The sequence below is a fragment of the Ostrea edulis genome, chromosome 4, assembly GCF_947568905.1.
Source record: "Ostrea edulis chromosome 4, xbOstEdul1.1, whole genome shotgun sequence".
In the NCBI taxonomy this organism is placed as follows: Eukaryota; Metazoa; Mollusca; class Bivalvia; order Ostreida; family Ostreidae; genus Ostrea; species Ostrea edulis.
Window position 1 is genome coordinate 15425628 of NC_079167.1, and position 25857 is coordinate 15451484.

Sequence of the window (25857 nt, forward strand, 5' to 3'; positions counted from 1 at the left end):
TTATCGATTGACAGTTTGACAATATTATTTTACTTTTTTACCTTGGGATCGAGATTTCAGCCGCTGGCTTTTAAATTGAAAATTGGACAATATTTCCGCTTTCGTAGTGTCGAGCTTTAATTTTAATTCCTTGTCTTGTCATGGGAACAGATATTGCTAAATTTTATTACACCGATGTTATCTTCCTCTGCTGCAAAGAATTTTATCTTTTGAAGAACCTGCTTAACTTATAATTATGGACGCGGAGGGGGGCGGAGACAAAATGAAAGTACAAGGTACTACAGCAGATAACGACGGTAATGTAAACAGAAGCAGCGGAGTAACATGTGACATATCAAGTGAAATGGAACATGAAAACAACCACAAGCTAGAAGACAATGCCAATCATATCCTAGAAAAAACAAGTAGTGACGAAGTAAGCAGAAGGATTAAACCTGGACTTCCTGATTCCTCAGATACCAGATTATTTGGATGGTTGCATATCACTTCCAGCAAAGGCCTGTTAAAATTTAATCGACTGAGATGGTTTGTTTACAGTGACACCAACAGCAGATTATACTTTTATAGGAATCCTCATGATTTTCTACCTCTTGGTGAAATAGACATTTCACATGCCACTTTTTATTTTGATGCTAGTAAGACTGATAAACCTGGAGGATTTGAAATCAGGTTAGGTTTTGTAAAAATTATATGATTGGTGGGGGGGGGGGGTTGTTTGTTTTTTTTTTGTTTTTTTTTGTTTACTTTAAAATTCAGAAGAAAATAGATAGGATAACTGGAATATAGAAAAAAGGGATGTGTGGAAGTACTTGAATAAAAGCCCAATTGAGACCATCAATGAAGTTGTTGAATTGCTTATGTCTAAGGGGCAAGATCAAAAGATTGATATCAGATAAAAATCTAAATCTTATTTCAAATTTTCGTATAATAAGTTCATTTCTGTCGTCAATCATTGATTGCAGAATTTTAAAAAAAATTGTTTTGGAACAAATTAATTTTTTGAATGGTGATATTTAAAGTAACTATATATATAGCCTTTCATTTGTGAAACAGCAAGTCAAGAAAAAAGTCTGTGTTATTAGTACTTTTACTTTAAGATTGATTTTTTATAACATTCAGAATCTTATGGGAATGAGGACTGGGTTTTGATGAAAAGTTTGTGAATTTAGTTGATTGTCTTAAGTCAGTGAATTTTAGGTCCTATAAATGATGTGATATTTGAGCAACTGTAAGCAGATTACCAGCACAATTAAATTAAAGCAAATAGAAAATTGTTTTTAATATATCCCAATGAGCTTGAAATAAAAGACACCACAGCCTTCCATATCTGCTTCATATGTGGATATTTTATTGAACATAGTTGTATGTTAACTACAAACTAACAGCTCGGCTTTATGGCAAACAGGATGACTTCAACTTTTTCTTCATCTGATCAGCTTCCAATATTTATGCAGCAATATTCTATTATCACCTGCAAGTGGTGTTTATGTCTCTCAACTAATTCAATATACAAGAGCATGTTCTGCATATGATTAATTTTTAAATCAAGGCAGGATACTGAAAAATAAGTTGATGTTACAGGGGTTTCAACAGTCTTGTTTAAAGCAATACAAGCTGTAACTGACGGAAAATAAATTAAAAAATAAAAGAACAAATAGTCAACATATATGTGATTGAATATATATAACTTAATAGAATCAAAGTGAATCTGAAGCAATAAACCCGTCAAATCAGCAGAAAATATAGATTCATGAATCATTGTCATCCTGTCAGTAATTCCTGCTCGTAACCACCGATGTGCATTGACCTTGGAGGTCACCAGTTCGGAAAAAGCGAAAGAGACTGGCACTGAGCACATGTTAGATTTGTAAACAGTTTATCGTGCCAATTTTATATAAAGTTCACAATCAAAATTTCATTTGAGTGGCACATTTGCGTAATTATTACCTTTTTACACTTGCATAGTATTTCTAGTCATTCATGAAACAACGTAATATTTTAAAACAAACGACACGTGTAGTTACTCTTTGTATATGGCCTCGGTCTCAGCAACCCGATTATGTTCGGCAATCATCGTTCCCATGTCCGTGTATACGACACAATGGCGGTTTATATGAAACGCTCATTGTAGGTGTGCTCTCAAACAATATTCCCTTGTTTATTTTGCAGAATTTTTCTTCAGATCTTGGGGATTATATTAGTTAAACCAGTAGGTGTTATTTGGTGAATAATTGGATAGTTGAAAAAATACCGTCAGTTACAGCTTGTAAATGCTTTAAAGTCAGCATTTTGCAAATTCTATATTGTTTTTAAAATGATATAATTTGCAGATACAACCTGTCACAGGTCAAATGCTGTCTGACATGTTTCATACCAATTTATTAGACTGTTCTTTACATCCTGATTTTGACTTTGGATACGTTTTACCTGATTAACATATAGAGCTCACAGCATATGTGATAGGTCAACAGGAGATGCTTCAATCTAATTAAAATCAGACTTCTTAGATCCGCGCCGTATACTCTGTGTAAGTAGATCTGACATAATCCGATTAGGGGTCATGTTCAGATGAACTTTATGCCCGCCAATCAGCGCGTCGGCTTTTAAATCGTCGGTGTTCACAATTAAAGGAAAGTGGCTGCGATTGTTTGGTTTGAAAGAAAACATATCGCAGCTAGATGCGACGTCACAATGCACGTTGACGTCGACTGGCGCTTTATTCCTCGCATTATTTAAGTAAACCATCTTGAAAACTATTCAAATCGTACCCATCCCTATTTATACATAAATCGGAATTCACAATTAATTCAATTTGGGTGTATTTCATATCGTACGTTTTGTTCTTTGTATGAACGGAATAGATTAGGCATTATTGTGAAAGTTTAAAATTCACTATGCGAGAATATACAATTTTACAGTGTGGAATAAACTTTGTGGGAGAGAGATTACAGCAATTTGTTTACGAATTGCCAGGATCCGCCTAAATAGCCATCATTGTCTGTATGGCGCAATCTGACTGGCTGATAGTTCTCATGAATATTCCAAGCGAAAGGTCTGATACAGACATGACCCCCTATGGGGTTATGTCAGATCCTATTATAGCGATTGTGAGCGTATCCTAGGATCTGATTTTAATTAGATTGGAGATGCTTACTCCTCCCAGGCACCTGATTCCAGCTCTGATGTGTCCAGTAGCCCATGTGTACCCTACTCTCAATTTATATTCTTTATAGGATTTATCAGATTAATCACTGTTCATTATCTTCACTTTTTTACTCATTTGATTATAGATCAGAAAACAAAGATTACTATTTGGAGGCACCTGATCGCCATGTAATGATGTTTTGGCTGCAGGAACTTCAAAAGAGGAGGCGAACTCATGCCACTCAGAGGAATTCTCAACCTGTATCCAAGGTAAACAAAAATTTTTGGAACAGTTATGATTACATTGTCAAGTACAAAGTTGTAGTTTTTTGGGGGGGTGGGGGAGTGTTTGTTTGTAATTCTAAAGAAAATCGCTACAAATAAAACAAATTTTATGAGCATTATTTTACAACACAGTACTGCAATTATTTGAATGATGAAAGTGAATAAATAATTACTGGAATAAATTGTAGACACCCAGACCTAATTCGTTAGGAGGATTATCAGCATCAGAAAAGCAACCTCAATGTGAAACAGGAAATTCAGAAAAAAATGAAATTCCAGAAATCCCTTCCTCAGATAAATTCGGTGTCACACGAGTTTCCTTGGGTGAATGGACATCATCAGTAGCAAAACCATCAGTGCTGACAGCATCAAATCTCAAGTCAGACATTCAAGAGGTCGTGACCAACATCAAGAGGAAGCAAACAGATCAAGGTCAACCTTAATCTGGATCATCCCGCTGTTTGTTTGTGTATTACTTCCCACAAACATCTAGATGCTTTCTTTAGAAAAAAAAGTTTTCCCCATTAGATTATACAAAACTAGTAAACAAGAAAATTAAGTTATTTAAAAAAATGTGATTGCGATAGTTCCCGATAAAATTCATGTGTTCCTTGTATGAAATTTAAAAAAGGATACCTTATTAGGATAAACTGAAACTATTGTATTTTGAACTAGAGTCGCCCAAAGAGTCACATTCAACTTGAATTTTATAGTTATGCTGGGAAGAGTCCAAAAACGTCTATTTTAGGAAGAAAGATGTTCTAAACACTGAATCTGTTTTTCTTTCTGAGGAAAAAATATTCTCTAACTTTCTCGAGTTTGATTCATAGTTATGGACGAAGGTATTACCTTATTGAACTAGCCTCTCAGCATCCTTATCAGATTAAAATATGCCTCACACTGAGTCTGGGAAATATTTTGAGCATTGTGCCCAGACATTTATGTGGGGTATACATTAATGGCAGGATGATCCTGACTTGGTCAACTTCATAGAAATTTTAATGGTTAATATGCATGAATGATAGTCAACTAACATGATATTACATCCAGTGTCCATACAGTCTGATCTTCATTTTGATACCATGTTTTAGAAATGAAACATATGAAATTATACAATCTTATTAAATTGTTACATTGGTCATCCATGCACATTTTTAAACATAATACATATCGTTGCTAGAGTTTGGTTCATTTTCAGTATTCATATACGATGCTTATCAAATACTGCTGTATTTCTATAACAGCCAAAAAACCAGATGCCTCAAACACATCATCACCTTCCCCTGCCTCAGAAGATTGGACCTTCTTGGATCAGCCCCTCAAACAGCGGACATCTGGTGACCTTTCACCTCCACTGAGGAACCAGGGGAAATTCATATCAGCATTAAACAAACTGAAGGTTGTCCGACGATCCAAAACAGTAGATGAATCTGTTAATCATGCAGGAGTATGCTTTAAGTGTAAACAGGTAAATCTGAAATAGTGACATATTAAATCAGAGGTGGATCAAAGATCTTATTATAACCAGATTGGGTTTACTACAACTGATACCCGTACAATCGGGAGCAGATCAAAGATCTAATTTTTAATGAGATTTGATTTTTTTTTTACAACTGTTTCCAGTACAGTCAGGAGTGGATCATTGATCTTACTTTAATCAAATTTAAGGTTTACTACATCGTAATTGTTACCATTACAGTCAGGAGCGGATCAAGGATCTTATTCTATTCAGGTTGGGGTTACTACATTGTAATAGCTGTTACCTATACAGTTGGGAGTGGATCAAAGATCTTATTTCAATCGGGTTGGGGTTACTACGACTGATACCAGCATATTTATGTATTACTTACCATAGTTTCACCAATTTTCGTCAAATGCCACCATACATCTGACCGACATTGTACTGGGTGTGACAGACCACAAAATCAATTGATGAATGAAGTAAAAAAAATTGTTGATTTATAAGGAAGATTTAAGGGTAGCTTTTCAAGAACGTAACTATAGTTTTTGACAAATTATTGAAATTTGATCCTCTTGAAAACTGATAAAACCACAGTATTTGTATTTTTGCTGTACTAGTGTTGAGACTTTGAAGACAGGAAATACACTGAGTCATAGTAAATATGGGTTTATATACTAGTTTAGGAAATTTCTTTAGAATTAATTGTTACATACTTTAAAAGAATTGTTTTATTGTTGATTTGTTGCAGCTTCAGAATGATGTGAATATCCTAAGAGTGGAACACCAGGGGACAGAGGAGGAGCTCCAAGCAAACAGAGAAATTGTCCGTCTGCTTCAAAAGGAAGTGGACAATCTCAGGAAGGAAATCCAAACAAGGTAAGCTAAGTAGCCAAGAAGGCAGTGACAGAACTTGATCATTACTGGTTTTGCATATGGTGTCAATGAAGACACAGGTTTTTTAATGTGTATTTAAATTGTTGCTGTTAGATTTGATGGTGTAAACCAGTCTGAGGAAGGTCTCCATCAGATGCTGAAGGAGAGAGATAAACACATTGTAGAACTAGAGTATTGTTTGACAACAACCAATGAAGAAAAGGCCATTGTTGCTCAGAAACAAAGGTATGTTAAGAAGACATACTAAGAAGAACCTGAACTGGAAATCTTTTGTTGGGTTTATAATGGAATTTTTAAGTCAAGAGATTATTTGAACCCACCATTTTCACAACTCAGGATGTCAGGATAAACATTTAAAACAAGCTAGTTACAGCATTCATTAGGAATAATATTTCAGAGATTCAATTCAAGTCCATTGAGGTTTAGAATACAAAATATTTCTAAATCAGGAGTTGTGCAGCTCCCAGAGATATTTCTCAGGTATCGATACTTGTGTTGTTATGATCATTTGAATAAATTTCATGCTTGCACAAAAAAAATAAATAAAAGTAAGCGAGAAAGAAAACCTTGCATATCCCAACACAGATTGACTGAAGAGGAGATGAAGTCAATACAAGATCAGTTGACCATGCTTCAGCACATGCTCCAGGCTAAGGATGAGGTTATTGTCAAACTGACCAATGAGATGTTTGAGCTAGAAAAAAACAACAATGACCCAAGCTCCTCATCCTCCCCGTCCAGCCCCACCATCAGGAAATCAGTGGTTTTTGACACGGACACCAGAGAGCTAGAGAAACTCAGAGTATGTTTTGTAGTTTCTTCAGTATTTCATGAACGCTTGTTTTTGTTGTTTTCAAGGCTGAGCAAGACCAACAAAGTCAGTTGATCAATGATGACAAGTTTTTCAAATAAAGGATATTTTTTCCATGAACATTTGAACCTATGATATTGCATTTGTTTGAAATTTAAATGAGAGCACAAAACACTCTGCTTAAGGCTTATAGAGTGGAAGACTCTAGTTTAACAGGCTAGGGGAGGAATTTTAGGAGTTTAATATGTTATTCTGAAAAAATTCATGTAAAGTAATTTTCAAAATTTTTGAACTTTCACATGTTTGATGTTCAGTTTAACATGTCTTTTCCATTTCAGGATATGTGCCAAGCTTATGAACTACAGAATAAATTCTTAACCAAGGAAATTCTGGAGCTGAATGAACTGAGGCAGACTGATGATGAACAACACAAATGTCTTATGATGTAAGGACACAGCAATTGTAGGATTTGGAGAAATGTCATCAAATTCAAAGATTATTGTATTGATGCTCTTCAATTATGTCTTTTTTCAATCTGTAGGGACAATGCAAAGCTAGAGGCAAAATTTTTACAGACCAAAAGCAAATATCTCTATTTACTGCAAGAAATGGAACAACCTGTGATGGGTAGGTGTGAAATGATTTATACAGCATTTACAAAAAACACTGAATGTTAAGAGTTTCTATATGACTGTTCATTTACCAGGACTTAAAAAAAAACATTTCCTGTTCATTAGATCACTTTATTTCAAAGTTTAGAAATTTTCTCCTAGAATCGTTGAGATAGTAGTGAACTGTTCACCATCCTTTGGTGTACCTTGTTTCTTACTAATTACAAATGATTCTTACACTTCATTCTATCAAAAACGAAGAGGTTTCATAAAATATTCATAAAACAGGATTGCCTGCAAATTTTACAGTTATATTTTGTGTGCAAATAAGAGCTGGTTTACAGCAATATCAATAAATGAAATTGTATGTCAGTAAAGTTCACATGAACCCTTGAGTTCACCCCCCCCCCCCCCCCATGCATACAGTTTTTATCTCATTTACAAAACTTGTACTTCATTACATGCCACTGGGTCTTTTTCGTGAGTAGATGGAGAGCGAAATTCACAGACGATCATCTCCCAGTTGTTGTCAGACGCCCTCCAGACAAATGAGGATGTTGATGACCATGAATGTATTCTCACATCCAGGTAGGGGTTTTTTAGGTACCAGTACGTGTGATAACAATCTTCCAATAAATCGGGCTGTGATACATGTATAAAGGAAGATTTTTGACAAAGAGGTAATTGATTTATAAGCATTTTATAAATCATAATTTAATTGGATTTCATGGAAAATTCGGGATAAAAAAGGAAAACTGAGGAGATATTTTGATGGATAGCATTGTACATGTACTGTATAAAGCCTTATTTTATTTGTGATAATTTTATTTGCACATAAATCCATGAGGTTGTTTTGGTGCAAAAAAAAAGCTAGGCTACTTAGAATAATTTTATATTCATGTATGTATGTATTGATAAACAAATGGAATTTCCAAAATATTATGTCTCACTGAGAGAAGATTGAGGAAATAAAGTTTTGTGAAGTGCTGTGCATGTCTTATACCATATATATATATACAGTTATAAGTAGGACTTCCATCAAAACAAGAAGTTTTCAGTATCAGAGATGATGTAATATATCACTTTTGCTAGTTCACGAAGTGGATTTCTGAATTAGATCAGAGCAATGTTCTTTTTTCTTCCCCATTTGTTTTGCATGAGGTCAGGATTCAAAAACCTGAAATTTGAATTAAAAAGGAGACAGAAAAACAAACAAAAAAGACATGAAAACAAACAAAAAGAAAGAGGCAAAATGATCCCACTTTTCATGTTTTGAGTAAGGTATATATTTTAATACACAATTTTATATCTAGATGGTAGATTACTGATATTGAAACCAGCAATATTGCCACATTTTAACAAATTTTTTGTGAGTTAATAATCTTGAATGACATTAAGACATATAGAACAAGCAAAAATTTAGAACTCTAAGGCTACCCACAATTGGACACAAACTTACATCTATATTCTTAAAGATAACCAGTGTTTATCTGTTTACTTATAAACATGTAACAGAAAATTTGAAATGACTTTGGAATTTGGATTTCAGTGGTCAGGAATATGACAGATATGGCTTTGTGAAGAAATACGATTTTGAGAGTGGAGAATTTGACCCTGTGACTTTGGAAGCTCAGAAACTAGAGAGAAAATCTTCTGAAGTCAGTGATAAAGTCAAGGCAAGAGAAAAGAGATTTTGTTTCTTGTTTATTATTTTCTGTATATATATACCAGAATAAGTACTGAAAAAGCAACAATGTTTTCATGCCAGAATGTGCTGAACCTATACTATAGATACAAAATCATGAGAGGAAAATTTCATACAACACTAAAATAAACCCATGCAGTGACACAAATAGTGAATACTGTCAAATTTCCTCCAAGACAAAAAGTTATTAAATGTAGAAAAAACAAAAGAATGAAAAACAGCACAATTTTTACACTAAACCAGCTGAAAGTACTCTTTATAGTAAACTACATAATCATTTTTGGGATTGGAGATAGAACTGCTTAAGACACATCTGATCTGTTGGACATACTAATTAAAATCATCATCACTTAAATGTTATGCAAATTCCAATGACCCCAATCTAATTAAATGTCAAGATCAGCAAACATCAAGCATTTTGTGGAAACTCAAATATTTTTTTCCTCTCCTGATATATAGTTGATCTTATCCCACTTAACACAAAAACCTGCAAACTAAAAAAAATATTTTAGACATATTGATTCATTTCCTTAGTTACATCAGTACAAATCCTTGTGGAAATCAATGATTTTTAGCTTAATATTTGGGGAAATATATTTCCTCAGAGGCTCTACTTGATATGATGTGATAATTTGTCTACCTGATTTGATTTTAGAATGATTTTACCCATTTTCAAAACAAACACTCAAGTTTTCTAGGGTAATTGTTGCCATGACAATATATGGATGAAAAACATTAATTTTAACACTTATTGAATAGCAGAAGTTTATTGCTATATAATGAAAATATACAACCACCTTTGAAAAAATGAAAACTGTACTCTTGTTAGGTTGGGTGGTTGTATATTGTTTAACGTCCCGCTTGAGAATCTTTCACTCATGGAGACATCACTACTGCCATTGAAGGGCTGCAAAATTTAGGCCCAATGCTCGGCACTTATAGCCTTTGAGCAAGGAGGGATCTTTATTGTGCCACACCTGCTATGACACGGGGCACTCAGTTTTTGTTGTCTCATCTGAAGGACCATCCCATTTAGTCACCTCTTATTACAAGCAAGTGGTACTGATCAGGACCAATTCTAACGCGGGTCCCCTTGAGACTATTCTTGTTAGGTGTCATATATCATGTCTATGTTATATCTGTAAAATAAAATTGATGGACAACTTTGGTACAATAAAGTTCAAAAAAGGTTCAAATGTACATGTATATATGTAAATCTTGCGCATTTCAAAGTTTTTTTTAAGGGAGGAGGGAAATCTGATTATAAGATTATAATTCATATTTGATCTGACTTATACATACTACTGTTATGCCCTCTGGGCCCAAAATTGGAATAAACTTATCTTATCTTATTATACTATATATAAATTGTTCAGATTTTTTAATAACAATGTGTTCAGGGTCATTCCCGTGTTACAAAAATAACAGTTTTGTCTTTGGAATGATAACATGTATTGAATATAACTAACAAATTTCAAATTTTCCTGCTAAAAATCTATTTCTTCTTTTAAAATAATGAAAAGAAATCTTACCCAGCTTAAGAAACAACAATGATACACTCTTTTGTCATTTGGGGAGATCCCTCCCCTCCCCCAATTTTACAACCATTATAAATGCATTGAGATAACAAATCTGGTATATTATTTTCAGACTTTGAAAAAATTGGCAAAATGAACGATTTTCAAACACCATGCAGTCAGTCTAAGCATAATGCTTAAAATTCAATCAAAATGGTTTTCAGCTTTACGAGAACACCCATATTTAGTACAATATATGTATAAAAAAGCTTTCCTTTGACCTTCAGGGATAATGTAAATATGTGCTTCAAATAGGACATTTTCCTTATTCTCCTGTGTGTAATTCCCCTACATCTTTTGCATACAGGTTCACCAAGTAGGATGAAAAATTGCAAGTCATTATGGCTCAACACTTATGATGCATATCAAACAAAATTTGGTTGCTAAAAGTATGTGTCCTGGTTGCAATGATAAAAGACAGCAAATTTTGGAAAATTGAGATTTTCAGCAACTTTGAATCATTGTGCCTATCTAGCAAAGAGTAAGAAAACTCTTAATTATTGAACATTTACACAAAACACAAGTTGTTGCCATTTATAATGCATTTTTGTAAAGTACCTGTGAATATCTCTGAAAGGGGCAAGATGATATATGTAAGATGTCACAGTCTATATTTTAACGTCATAGTTTATTTGAGGCAGTGGCGGATCTAAATTACGAGTTTGTTTTGTGCAACAGAAAAATACAAACCTCTGGTTTTTCTGCATCTAAAAATTACATCAACCCCTCACGTCAAGTTTCCATTCCTTGGTACTTGGTATATACCCCACCCAGTGATGTGAATTCTGATGACAGCCCCCCCCCCCCTCTTGTCTTAGTGTTAGTTTATCATGGTATGCATGAAGAAGGTAAAATGTAAAAGCAACTAACAAATGCAGCTTTACTAATAATGACAAAGAAATTGTACTTAAGTGTATGGAAAGATGTGATTGTAAGCTTGTAATGACATCAACTGATCACCTTGATTAATCATGCTTTTATATAGTCGGTTAAAGAGCTCTTAGCTCATGTTTATTGTTTACCTGTATATAGTTTCCGACTTTAAATAAAAATTACTTACTTACTTACTTACTTGAATGGATCTTAATGAATTACCAATTTAAATAAAAATGTCGAGGTGTGTAACATGTAGCAAACTTAAAATATACACTAAATATTCTATATACAAGATGCTGATGTATCTAATCAATGGGTGAAAGATTCCGTACAATGTGATATTATTCTAATTTGTTCTATGAAGAATATGTCAGCTCCTGTACTACAATATACTGTTGTTGTTTTTCAATTAACCATCCTTATTTTATTGGTATAGGCTAGGCACACATTTATAGCTTGGTAGGAAATGAATATATCTGCATATTTGCATATTCTTATGCACTTCCAGTTGTAAAATACTAGTAATAAGTGTTTTAGATTGGGAAAATTGCATGTGGTAACACCCCCCCCCCCCCCCCCCACCCCCAGGGAAAAGATTCTGGATACTTTTATGTACTTGCCCTATTGAATGGTAAAAACCCTCAACATCCTGTCTCTTTAGTTCAACTACTATATAAATTATATAAAATTTTAAAACATTTCCACAAAAAAAAAAATTCTCACCCTTTTCATGTACTACATTATGTTAATTCACTATAGATCTTGAACACATTTAGAGTAGGCCTAAAGAATATCTTTCATTGCAAAATAGCTAACTAGCTCACTTCAATCTTTTTAATTGTTACTTATGACTGCTACTGTACAATAAACTAGGCCTAATATAAATTGTATTCTAATGAATAAATATAAGTAAATTCACCAATTAAAACAAAAATGTTTGAATATAAATAATATGTATGGTTATAGTTGCCATTTACCGTAATAAAACCAAAATGATGCCAATATTTGAAAGAACTTAAATTTTGTGATTGTGTAGATAATGTTAATTATAATAAATGAGTGTAATATGTTTGAATACATAATCCAATCAAAAGATTTTATGATAACCATGCTGTAATAAATATATGTTTGCATTAACATGAATTCTGGTGTTGTGCTTAAATACATAATACATGTACATCCAAAAGGCACATGGTTTCCATAGTAACAAAGGGAAAAATTATTTTTTGGTTCATTATTTTTATTAGGCTATTTATTATGAACATTTTATAGGAGTTTCAACCATATCTATTTTCACGCCACTTTCCAAATTTTTTACATAATGCTTGATGCTTGCCGATTTTGACTCTAATTCATGATCAAATTGATTAACAAAGATTAAAGGTCAAGTCATCAGTCGTACTTGAGACTTTCATAGATAAATGCTATATATTAGGTATTTATTGATAGAGGCAGGGTGAGGAATTGTCCCATCAGGTGAAGTGGGAGAACTTTATTATGGCTCAGACAGGCAAACCCTTCCTCCGCACCCAGGAACTAAAACTCATGATCCGATCAGGAGTCCCGCACGAGTACAAAGAGATCATATGGAAGGGGTGAGTGATGCTACAAACCCATATCAATTCATGTAAGTTACCATTTTCTTTTAAGCTCACCTGTCCTAAGTTCAGTGTAAGCCATTACCTTGATTCACTAGGTGTCCATCATCCATTCTGTTGGCATCAGTGTCTGTAAACAAATGACCTCTACTCGTAATGACCTCTGAAATGGCTCCATAGCCACACAGTCACTACTTGTGAATTTCTCCAAAATACGAGAATTTCTGATCAATCATACTTGGTATTAATGATCCTCTTGCTTCCCAATAGAAATTTACTATCTTTCAAATTTGAAGCAGTTAATCTAGATATGACATCATGGCTTCTGATTGGCTAAGACACTTAATAGCTTCTTGAGACTTTCCAAATGTAAAAATTTTAAACTTTGTACAAAAACTTATCTTCATCTTGTCCATTTGATCATTATCCTTCAGTGATTTGAAATGTCATGCTTTTATCTAATGTTGTGAATAGAGAATGAAAATTTACAATGTACGGCTACACGTAAATGTATTTATACACAAGATGGTATTGTAAAGCAGAGTGATATTAGAAATGAAACAAAATTTCAATAAATAATTCCATGTATTTTTTTCTAGATGTGCTAACTTCTATGTTGGGGCTATGAGGGACAAACTAGGACCTCATTACTACAAACAACTGGTGGCTAAATCACAGGGCCCTTCCCATGACCCAGCTTCAAAACAAGTACTGATACTATTTCAGTTTAATTGAAGTAAATTGTATCAATTTGACTTATTCAATGTATGATTGTTGCTGTCTTCCTTGTTTCGTACTCATCATAGACGTACTCGGCTGTTGGCAGTATTCTAATAGCTAGCTTTCACAACACTTCCTCATACTTATCTGTCTATGATCTATTCATTATCTCTCATCCAAACCTATTTCCTCTTTTCTATGTGTTCCTTCCTCCTTCTCAGCAGTGGATTTACAAAACACTCTTAGCTCCATTGAAACCAAGTGAGCTTTTCTGATTGGTTTGTTTGTATTTCTGTGTGATCTTAATGTGTGAATTAAACTGTTGACATTTTCCTGCCTCTTGTATAGAGATGGATGAATTGCTCAGCTACTTTCAATCACAAGACATTTTCTGATAATAACGATTTAAGTTTGGTCTTTTTGTTAGACTTGTTGACTCTCTAGAATTTGTAAATATATTATGAATTCTATGAAAGCATGGATGAATAGGTCAAGGGTTAAAGATGATCTCCCCAAATTATCAAATTCTAAAACATCATGTTACTCAGTAAATTTGTGTAAATCAGTCACAAATGCTCACTTGTGTAAATTAACATTTTCAAGATTTATTTCCTTTGAAGGAAGCTCATTTTTATGCTATCAGATATGTAATAATGTACATATATATAATATTATAAATTCAACTATTGAGAAAGACTCATCCACCCATATTAAATAAAATTATTATTCTTTAATCAGGAATTAAAAATCTAACTCTCTTATGCCTCATTCACACGAAGAATTTGATTCGCATTAAACGTAAGTTAATGTGAATTAAATCTGAACCGCGTTCACACGTAGAATTTAATGTGCATTAGTTTACTTCGAATTAAATTTTACGTCGCTTAATGCGAATTAAATTTACTTCGCATTAGCTCTGTGTGAACGCAAAGCGAAGCTAATTCACATTAAATGTACACGCATGCATAATGGCAAATTTGGGTCACATGCATCATACCCGTGGTCAACTACATGTATATATATTAATGTTAGATTTGTGCGAAAAACTAATCAAAATGATAATATTAATCCCTAAAATAAACATGGACAAACAGCATACAATGAATGCTGATCGTCAGAGGAAATAACAAGTAATTTCTTGGGAACATATAAAAACAAACACGCCAAAACTCCTTGTGTGTATAGATCAGTTACATGTACATTGTAAACATGTACACTATATATTGGCCACAGGCACTCGACGTTTTAAATATCTATAATAAAAAAAAATTGTCTTTCCTGTAAACATAATATTGTTTACAGGAAGACAATTTTTTTTTATTATAGATATTTAAAACGTCGAGTGCCTGTGATATTGGCCTAGTGTTTTGAACAATGAATTCTGTATCTACCCAATATTCATTCAAATATCTATAAAAATAATAATATAGTCAATCCTTTAATTAATTTCTTGCACCCTTTAATTTAGAGATGCATACGAATTTAATGTGCATTAGTTTACTTCGCATTAAATATTACCGCCACATAAAAGAATCACTCGGCCAGAAAAGTGAAAATTTACATGAAAGCTTCATGACATAGTACAGATTCAAGTTTCTTCAAATCATGGCCCCTGGGGGTAGGTCGGGGCTACAATAGGGGATCAAAATTTTATAGGGGAATATACAGGAAATTGATTAAACAATTGTTAAAACAAATTCATTTTAAAAGTAACAGGAACACACTAAATGAAATCCAAATGCAAATGTTCGCAAGTTGTGACATAGAAATACTGGTATCTATGCGTCTGTCCATCCGTCCCACTTGACTTTATGGACACAACTCCTCTGAAACCGCTCAACGGATTTTGTTCAAATTTTGTAGGATTGTTAGTCACCATATGTAGTTGATCGTATTGCGCAATCATTTTGATTCAACAAATTTTACAGAAGTTAAGGGACTTTTGTGCTTCAACTTTTTGGGGGGCAGTGGGGAACATTGTAACGCATAGCAACCTTGCTCATAAATTTTTAGAAGTAAGTGATAAGGCTTTTATATTTTATATGCACATTCCTCGTAACATGGTTTTTTCTATGGTATCAAAGTTTTTAACCTTATGACATTGACCTTGGAGTTTAACTTACCCTATTCAATATTTCCTGAACTATTTAAGTTAGGGTTTTCAAAAACTGAACAAAAATTCTTTATGTTAAGCCTTGGCTTTATATATGTCACACATGACCTTTGACCTTGTGATCTTGGGCTTGGAGTTGACCTACTTTTAAAAAAATGTGACCTATTCAATATCTTCTGAACTATTTAAGGTAGAACTTTCATATTTTGTATATAGATTTCTTATTGCAAATCCTTTCATTTCATACCATGATTTTTGACCTTGTGACCTTGGAGTGTGACCTACTTTCAAGAAAATGTAACCTTTTAAATATTTCCTCACATGAACCATTTAAGGAAAAGCTTTCATATTCTGTATATAGATTCTTTATGGCAAGACATGTGATACCACAGTGTTTGACCTTGTGACTTTAACTTGGAATTTGACCTACTTTTAAAAACCTTACCATATATTCTCGCCTTTAAGTTGGATTTTTGGGAGTTAAATTTTGGTCCAAAACTCTATGTCCGACTTATAGGAGTGTCCTAAGAAGATTAGTAATTTTCTGGATGGCATAATGTATAGCCTGGTATTTTTTAAACACCAAAAACATGGACGAAATAAACAAAATAGTAACTGTTTAATTTGTTGTGTCGCCTGCGTTACACACAGTGGCGACATATAGGGATCACTATCCGTCGTCTTGCGTCGTCATCTGGCGTCGTCGTCTGGCGTCGTTGTCGTCACAAAAAATTTCTGTCACAGTTTTCTCAAGAACCACATGGGGCAACTCCCTGATATTTGGCACAGAGCATCAGTGTGGCCAACTGTATTGTGTAAGACATTTTCGAATCTGTCGCTTATCAACTTCCTGTTTGCCGGGACTTAGAATTTTTTACAGCAAAAAAATTTCTGTCACAGTTTTCTCAAGAACCACATGGGGCAACTCCCTGATATTTGGCACAGAGCATCAGTGTGGCCAACTGTATTGTGTAAGACATTTTCGAATCTGTCGCTTATCAACTTCCTGTTTGCCGGGACTTAGAATTTTTTACAGCAAAAAAATTTCTGTCACAGTTTTCTCAAGAACCACATGGGGCAACTCCCTGATATTTGGCACAGAGCATCAGTGTGGCCAACTGTATTGTGTAAGACATTTTCGAATCTGTCGCTTATCAACTTCCTGTTTGCCGGGACTTAGAATTTTTTACAGCAAAAAAAAATAATTTACTTTTTCAACATTAGCAGGCGACACATGTCTTCCGGGGAAGACTTAATACTGCGTTGAGAATAAAAAGTGAAATATCAATGTCATATCCCAAAACATTATTGGAACACAGATAAATACATAAGAGTATTGATATGAAATTCATTTGTTAGGAAAAAAATATCAAATATTGGCGCATTTCTCAAAACATTATTTGAAACACAGGTAAAAACATTAGAGCATCGATTTGAAATTGTCAACCGATTCTTGAAAAAAGTTAGATCGACTTATAAATGGGTCAATGGCAATTCCCTCCAAAATAACCTAAAAACTATACAACTGACTTATAGGCGAACCGACTTATAGGCGAGTATATACGGTACCTATTTTAATATCTTCCAAACTATTAGAGGTAGAACTTTATATTTATTTTGTATATAGATCTCTTAGGCCAATTCAACTTAATTAGTAGATTATCATCTGGGGTCACACAAAAATATGGGGCAGTTGGGAGGATTTTATTTTTAATTTTCATGTCCCGAGAAAAAGAAAAATAACGACAAAAGGCATCACACAAAGTGTTAATCAAGTTAACATTCAAAGAATCCTTGGTAGAAGATATAAAACCAACATTCTGTCAGGGCCGTAAGTAGGGTTCTAAATCAGGGGAGGCAGGGGATTGGGGGCCGCCGATTGACTTTACGACTGAAAATGACACTTTTTAAATCCCAATTTATCATGTTTGTGTTTCATTTGTACTATGTAAAGAATCGTAATATGGTGTCAAAGACAAAGGTGCTTGTCTTCATTTTAAACATATATCCTATAATATAACATTTATATAATTTTATTTTCTTTTTTGCCAAAAAATCAGACGAGGCAGTTGCCTCGTCTGCCTCATCGGCAGTTACGGCCCTGTCTGTGACTTTAATTGTTCACTCATGTTACTGGGAAGCAAGTTTGTTTCAAATCATAATTATTGCGAAAATAGAAAAAAATCGGGGCGGTCCCTTTTTTGAAGGGCGGGTGTATGGAGCGCCAAATTAACATAAACTCAAATAATTGAAGATATCTTCAATTATTTGAAGATATCATCAGTTCAATTATTGCTCTCTTTAATTGAATTAATGTGTGCATTAAATCAATTATTGCTCTCATCAAATGAATTAATGTGCACTTCAATTCAATTATTGTTCTCATTAATTGAATTAATGCGCGCATCAATTGAATTAATGAGAGCATTAATTCATTTAATGTGCGCATTAATTCAATTATTGCTCTCTTCAATTCAATTGATGAGAGCATCAATTTCGTAGAAATATTGCTCGCAATAATTAATTTGATGATCTCTTTAATTCAATTGAAGATATCTTTAATTATTTACAATGCTTTTGTATAAGGAATTAATGCGTGCATCAATTCTTTTAAAGAGAACAACAATTCAATTAAAGAGATCATTAATTCAATTGTGGATATGTTGAATTGAAGATATCTTTAATTATATAGTTGCTCTCTCTAAAAGAATTATTGCTCTCTTCAAATGAATTAAAGATATCATTAATTCAATTGAAGAGAGCAATAATTGAATTAATGCTCACATCAATTCAATTATTGCTCTCATCAATTGATTTAATGTGCACATTATATCAATTATTGCTCTCTTCAATTGAATTGTAGCGCGCATCAATTCAATTGTTGATATCATTTATTTAATTCATTGGAAGAGATCATTAATTCAATTAAAGCGTGCATCAATTCAGCTGAAGAATTAATGTTATCATCAATTCAATTAATGCGCGCAATAATTCTGAATTGAAGATATCATTAATTATTTGAAGAGATCTTTAATTAAATTGTTGCGCACATCAAATGAATTGATATCTTCAAATAATTGAAGATATCTTCAATTATTTGAGTTTATGTTAATTTGGCGCTCCATACGGGCGGGGATGATAATCTATCAATTAATTTTAATTGGCCTTATTGCAAGACGTTTAATTTCATGCCATGATCTATGTGACCTTGACCTTCTCCCAGAATAGCAAGGACATATTGGTGTTGAGGCATCCCCATTTTGTGTGAATTCATGTTCAATTATTGTTGGGACCCTTTGAAATTTTTCATGGGAATAGATTGAAACAAATCTTTTAAAAATCACAACAGCAGGGCCAAAATGACTCAGATGAGCAATGTGACTTATAGACCTCTTGTCTTGAATGTCTTCCATGTACTTAGTAGATCAAATACAAATTCAGGATGTAGGTATATGCTGTATCTTCATCTGAATTTCCACAGATTGAACTAGATTTGTTGAGAACCTTACCCAACAACAGATTTTATGAGAATGTAGAATCACCAGGAATAAGCAAGCTGAGGAACGTCCTGTTGGCATTCAGCTGGCACAACTCCTTAATAGGCTACTGTCAGGTACGTGTAATCTTAATTAGAACAAGCTGAGGAACGTCCTGTTGGCATACAGCTGGCACAACTCCTTAATAGGCTACTGTCAGGTACGTGTAATCTTAATTAGGACAATCTTAGGAACCTCCTGTTGGCATACAGCTGGCACAACTCCTTAATAGGCTACTGTCAGGTACGTGTAATCTTAATTAGGACAATCTTAGGAACCTCCTGTTGGCATACAGCTGGCACGTACAACTCCTTAATAGGCTACTGTCAGGTATGTGTAATCTTAATCAGGACAATCTTATGGCAATAATTACATTTAATGAGTAATGCCCTTTCTAGAGTATGAAACCTGTTATTGAAGAAAATTGGAACAATAAAAATGAATGAATAGAATAAAGGGAAATAAGATGAAAATGAAATGTAATGAAAATAAAAACAAAAAAATATGATATACATGATAACACTGAACTTTTAGCTTGCTGTGGCCCCATTCACAAAATATCTTACGACTAAGATCAAAATTTACAAACACTATAATTTTCTTATTTTTCATTTCTTGTTGACTTTCTTAATTAATATGTAAAGTACATCCATGGTTTATAAAACTTGAATACATATTAAATGACCTTGTGATCGGTATTTCATTATGAGACAGAATATTTTTTCAAGCTATGTCGTAAGATATTTTGTGAATATGGGCCCTGGATTGTAGAGAAAATACATGTATGTAATGCAGTAAAAAAAATATTTTTGTGCAGATGTATCTTAGAAGTCTGATTTAAATTAGGTTGCTTAAATTAAAACAATCAAATAACTCTATCTTAAAAACATGCTATAATGAACAAGTTTCCTGTAATGATAGTTGGAATGTAAACGTTCAAAGAGAACTGGCAAATATAGGTTTATCTTATCTTTGGAATGTCTCAAATTTAATTGATAATACTTACAAGTTAATCGAACAATGTGTTATTGATGTCTACAAACAAGCAATTTTAGAGGACATTTCAAATTCACTAAAAGGTTTTTTATATCAGCATTTGATTGCTAACTTTTGTTCACAGTTTTACTTAACAAAACTCATTGACTCTGTTCACAAATCCTTTATTACTCGCTTTAGAAATTCATCTCATAAAATGAATGTTGAAGTTGGAAGACATAATATTATAGTCAGAGAATGACGGTTAAGATTATGTACTGTTTGTGAGCTAAATGATGTAGAGGACGAGTTTCAGTTTGTCAAAAATAAGTACACACACAATATCTGAAATGTTTTCAATGACAAGCATTCATACTACATTGTCTTGAACAAAATATTATTGACATAATTTGTCACCAATCTTTTATTACTTCAGTTTTCACTCTGTGATATGCTTTTGAGGTTCTGTTGACAGGGTATGAACAGATTGGCGGCCATTATTCTACTGTTTCTGAGTGAAGAGGAGGCATTTTGGTGCTTGGTTGCCATCATCGATGTAATCATGCCAACAGACTACTACAGCAAAACCATGGTGGCAGCTCAAGCAGATCAGGTGAAAGTCACATGTTACAGATCCATAAAAGCTCAAATACAAAACATATACTTTGCATAGCAAGACTTTTCAATCAATTGATATTGAACAATATGTAGAGCAAGAGGTTTGTTCAATTTTTTTTATTCAAATACATTTCTTTAAAAGCGAGTTTTAAAGGACCTTATCCTGGATAAGATTCCGCGGGTAGCCATGCACCTGGAGCAGCACTCAGTTGACCTTTCTCTTTTCACGTTCAATTGGTTCCTGACCGTGTTTGTAGACAACATTCCCACAGAAACATTCCTCAGAATCTGGGATGCATTCCTGTATGAAGGCAGCAAGGTAAGATGGCTGCTAGCATAATTTACTAGAGTTATAGTTTATCCAGTTCACTGCATTTTATATCCCCGAGATGAAAGATTTCAGGTCATTCTGTCTGTCTATCTGCACACAACCTTGAAAGGAACATTTGAACTATGTGAAAAACATACTTCATAGACTGAAAGCTCAAGGTCAGTCAGGGCATTTGATTGATAGAGATAAATGCAAAATCTTCTTCAGAATGGCAGAATCCCAAGTCCCCATACTTTGTCCTCTAGTGGTCCTGCAAGTGTTTATAATCTGAATTTCAATATGGCTGTCATTCTTTAGATTGGCCAAAGAAAAATCAACTTCTGTTCCAGGATAGCTGCATACCATGTAACATTACTTGGTTCAGATATTCCTATAGTGTTGTTAGTGTTTGGAGTGATCCAACATTTAATATGGATACTATAGATTTTGATTACCTGAAGTTATTCAAACCAAATGAATGATTGAGCATGTATACAAGTATAAATATTTGCATTTCCAATGTTTTTGTCTTTGATGTCTTTACAAATTGTAATCACAGCCATTCCCTAATGAATGTGCTGCAGTTGTGAACAACGAATGCACATTTGAATCTTGTTAAATGTAGGTCATCTATTTTCATAGCTGGGAATTTTGACAGAAGTGAAAATAGTAGAATGTAAATAGAAGTCATTAATTTCATTTTTGAAACTACATGAAGGTATTAACTGCAATACTTCACACCGGCCTACTTTTCATGAAATGCTAACACGCTTTAGGAAGTATGCCGTCGTGGAATGTTGCTGTTCATACCCTCATGTAATTTCCAATATGTTTATTTCTCTTGTGAACCTTGAAAATCTGGAGAAGGAAATAAAATGACAAGATGTGTTGCAGTAAAATGTTTACGCACATTAACAGCTAGCTGTCTGAGCTACAATTATATGAAGTTTTTGAAATCATGCAAGAGGTCATTATGTCATTTTGTTGATAGGTGCTGTTCAGATTTGCTGTAGCATTTTTTAAGTATGTAGAGGAGGATATCATGGTGAAGACAAACACACTGGAGCTAAACCATTTCATGAGGATCATGGGAGAAAAAATCACAGATGTGCAGAGGGTAGCTCAGGTGATTACATGATCTGTATTTAGAAATACATGTATTCATAGATGTACATAAAGTGTGAATCATTATCATAGGGAGTTTTTTGTTTTAGAATATTTCAAATTTAGAGCAATTTGAAGCGATGCACAATTTTGCATGATTACGAACTTGTATATGTTTGTAGTGTAGGATGATATTAAATAAAGAGAAGATTTCTTATTTTAATGCAATCATAAATTAGCGCACTTGCTTCCTTGCTAAAAATGCTTAAAAATGAATCTTGTTAACAAAAGTACCCATTCAGAATATTAATAAAGATTTATAACATGAGAATGACAGTATGAAACATAAAAAGCTCATTTCTTACTAGTTATATATTGGTTTCAGATTGCTTTCCATACAGTGAATCCATTTCCAATGAGAGGCATTGCCAGTAAACGACAATTTTACCTGCTGCAAGTCAAGGTAAGCTCCATTAAAGAATGGATTGTCGAGTGGAAATGGTTTAAAGTAGAAGCTCGCTTGATCCAAGTTATGACCTGTGGAAGGTCCCAAATTTTGTCATGGCGTCTCCACAGGATCCAGGCTTACATAGGATTAATTAATTAATTTTCGAATGCTATGTGTTTGTAAGAGGTATGGCAAGCCCTTTTACTATTTATTCATAAAATAAGATATCTCTTTAAATAAGAGAGATATCTTTATTGGTTAAAGAGATATCTCTGTAAGTTAGAGAGATATCTTTTTACGCTAGGGAGATATCTTTCTCTTTTAGAGATATCTCTCTAGCGTAAAGAGATATCTCTCAGAGAGAAAGAGAATCTCTCTAGCGTAAAGAGATATCTCTCTATCGATGTAAAAAGAGATATCTCTTTAAGTTAGAGAGATATCTCTTTAAATTTTCAAAAAGAGATATCTCTTTACTATAAAGAGATATCTCTAGTCTACTAGAAAACTAGATTTTCAAAAAGAATTATCTCTTTACTATAAAGAGATATCTCTTTAGATTCCCCCCCCCCCCCCCCCCCCCGGTGATCATAATGACTTTTCCCTGTTGCATTGTCATTGTATTGATGTAACCCTATTTTTTAACCAAGCAAAATACATGTACTTCTAGCGTACAAATGGCGGGAAAGGTTGAAGAGGTAGTTGGGGTAATATTGTCAAGTTGCCGAGAGGCGAAATCTAGTCTAGCTCACATATTTCATCAATTTATTGTCTTTGTTTTTTGTTATCTGTATATGTATACATTTCACATGCGGCAAAAAGCAAAATCTTCCCACGGGATTGCAGCCATTAGGGTGTTGCTAAAACGCAGAACGAAAAACGGAACGGAATTAAAGAATTAGAATGATTAATGTAGATAAGATAACGGTAAAAATTGGGGGTGGGGTCCATTTTGATTAAAATCAACAATTTGGGAATTGTTTACAAGCAATAAAACAATTTTATGTGAAAGAGATATCTCTCTAAGTGAAAGAGATATCTCTTATTTAGAGAGATATCTCTTAAGATTAAGAGATATCTCTCATTTTAAAGAGATATCTCTTTAAGATAAGAGATATCTTTTTAATTTAAAGAGATATCTTATTTTTCGAATAAATGGTAAAAGGGCTTGCCATAAAGAGGCTGCATCTACAAGAAAAGATTTTTGTTTTGCTTTTTAAATGTTGATCTGTCATATCATTGTAAACCTTTATGTCAGTTAACATAAGTTTCTTTTCAAAATTTAGGGGTGGGGGGACCTCTGATAATAAATAATTTTGAATTTTTTTAATGACTGTACATGTGTGTATATTTGTAGGGTGAACTTGCTGAGCTGGATAAAGTTCGACAAGAGTTGTATTCTAAACAGTCAGTGAAAGACACTCGAGGATACTCCAGTGATGATGATTAAGACGCATAGGATATCAATATATATATGTACTGAAAACTAGACGCATAGGATATCAAAATATATATGTACCGAAAACTAGACACATAGGATATCAAAATAGATATTAAAATTTATATGTACCGAAAACTAGACGCATAGAATATCAATATATATATGTACCGAAAACTAGACGCATAGGATATCAAAATAGATATTAAAATTTATATGTACCGAAAACTAGACGCATAGGATATCAAAATGGATATTAAAATATATATGTACCGAAAACTAGATGCATAGGATATCAAAATATATATGTACCGAAAACCAGATGCATAGGATATCAGAATGGATATAAATATATATATATATATATATATATATATATATGTATTGTAAAATAGAAGCATAGGATATCAAAATATATATTACTGTAAAACTAGACACACAAGATATCAAAATATGAAATATATTGTAGAATATACTATAAAACCAGACACATAGGATAGATCAAAATATATATGTACAGAAAACTAGATACATAGAACATCAAAATATATATGTACAATGTACATATGTACTGTAAAATTAGAAACATAGTATGTCAAAATATATATGTACAATATACTGTAAAACTAGATGCATAATAAACCAAAATTATGTATGTACAATATAGTTGTAAAACTAGATGCATAGACCATCTATCTATCTATCTACATGTATTTATACACTGAAAAACTAGACACATGAAATATCAAATATATTTATGTACTGTAAATTAGATGCACAGGATATCAAAATATATATGCAGTGTAAACTAGACACATAGGATATCAATAATCAATATATATGTATATTCATTTATTGTAAAACTAGATGCACAGGATATCAAAATATGTGTATATGTGCTGTAAAACTAGACACATAGACAATCAAAATATATACCTATGAAAACTAGACACATAGAAAATCAATATTATAGTGTTAAACTGGATGCAAAGGAAAATCAGTATGTACTGTAAATCTAGATGCATAGATAAATTTTATATATGCAAATATATATTGTTTCTTCTGTAGAACTATACAAGTACCACTGGTCTATATTTTTGGGGATTTTATGATATCCACATCTTAGTGAAGTCTTCCATCAGATTTATATATGATGTCATGTGTATTTTGTGACGGGGAGGTTGACATCGTACTTACATGTATGACTTTCAATATGAGAAAATTGAATATTAACAGAAATTGTTAAAAGTGAAACATTTTAAGCAGGACTCAAAGTTTTACATTTGTATATGTAACTTTTGATGATTGAATTAGAAATCTTTTGCCATTCAAAGCACAATAATATCTGACCATAAAAAATTACAGAATTATTTCATGACCTTTTAGTTTTATGGAGTTGTGTTAGTGACAGCCAGATAAAGCATAGTCAGCATTGTACACTGATACTGATCATACTCCCCAACAGAGACTGTTTCAGTGGCAATGTTAAATTTCATTGTTTTCCATTTGTTTCTAAAACTAGACAATCAAATTCAAGGCAGCTTGCCCGTTTGGCTATCTAGTTTTGAAGTTTATGTTGGACTTGTCTTATGAAAACAGTCAATACTGAACAAGTATAATCTTATGCCAATAATG

At 33.2% G+C, this 25857-nt stretch overlaps 2 protein-coding genes across 4 annotated transcripts in view; one reads left to right on the plus strand and one right to left on the minus strand.

Annotated features, from left to right (window-relative positions):
• LOC125668445 (RAB7A-interacting MON1-CCZ1 complex subunit 1-like) overlaps positions 1-13233 on the minus strand; it is a 35391-nt gene extending 22158 nt beyond the window's left edge. The window contains exons 1-2 of one of the 3 annotated variants that reach the window (XM_048902614.2): positions 13049-13233; positions 3323-3403 (exon numbers count right to left, since the gene is read on the minus strand). The gene's annotated coding sequence lies outside the window, so the exon portion shown is untranslated. Of the gene's footprint in view, positions 1-41; positions 163-3322; positions 3404-13048 lie in introns of those variants that run through there. The other 2 variants (XM_056162066.1, XM_048902615.2) reach the window with 2 other exon arrangements.
• LOC125668431 (TBC1 domain family member 2B-like) lies at positions 71-24450 on the plus strand. The gene is made up of 19 exons (XM_048902592.2): positions 71-669; positions 3291-3414; positions 3618-3861; positions 4674-4897; positions 5640-5767; positions 5879-6010; positions 6371-6587; positions 6935-7041; positions 7138-7223; positions 7696-7795; positions 8757-8883; positions 12815-12960; positions 13563-13671; positions 19278-19409; positions 20783-20920; positions 21068-21244; positions 22227-22361; positions 22725-22802; positions 24142-24450. The coding sequence occupies exons 1-19, from the start codon at positions 236-238 to the stop codon at positions 24232-24234; spliced, it is 2931 nt and encodes a 976-aa protein (XP_048758549.2). The 5' UTR covers positions 71-235; the 3' UTR covers positions 24235-24450.
• Positions 24451-25857: the final 1407 nt, after the last annotated feature.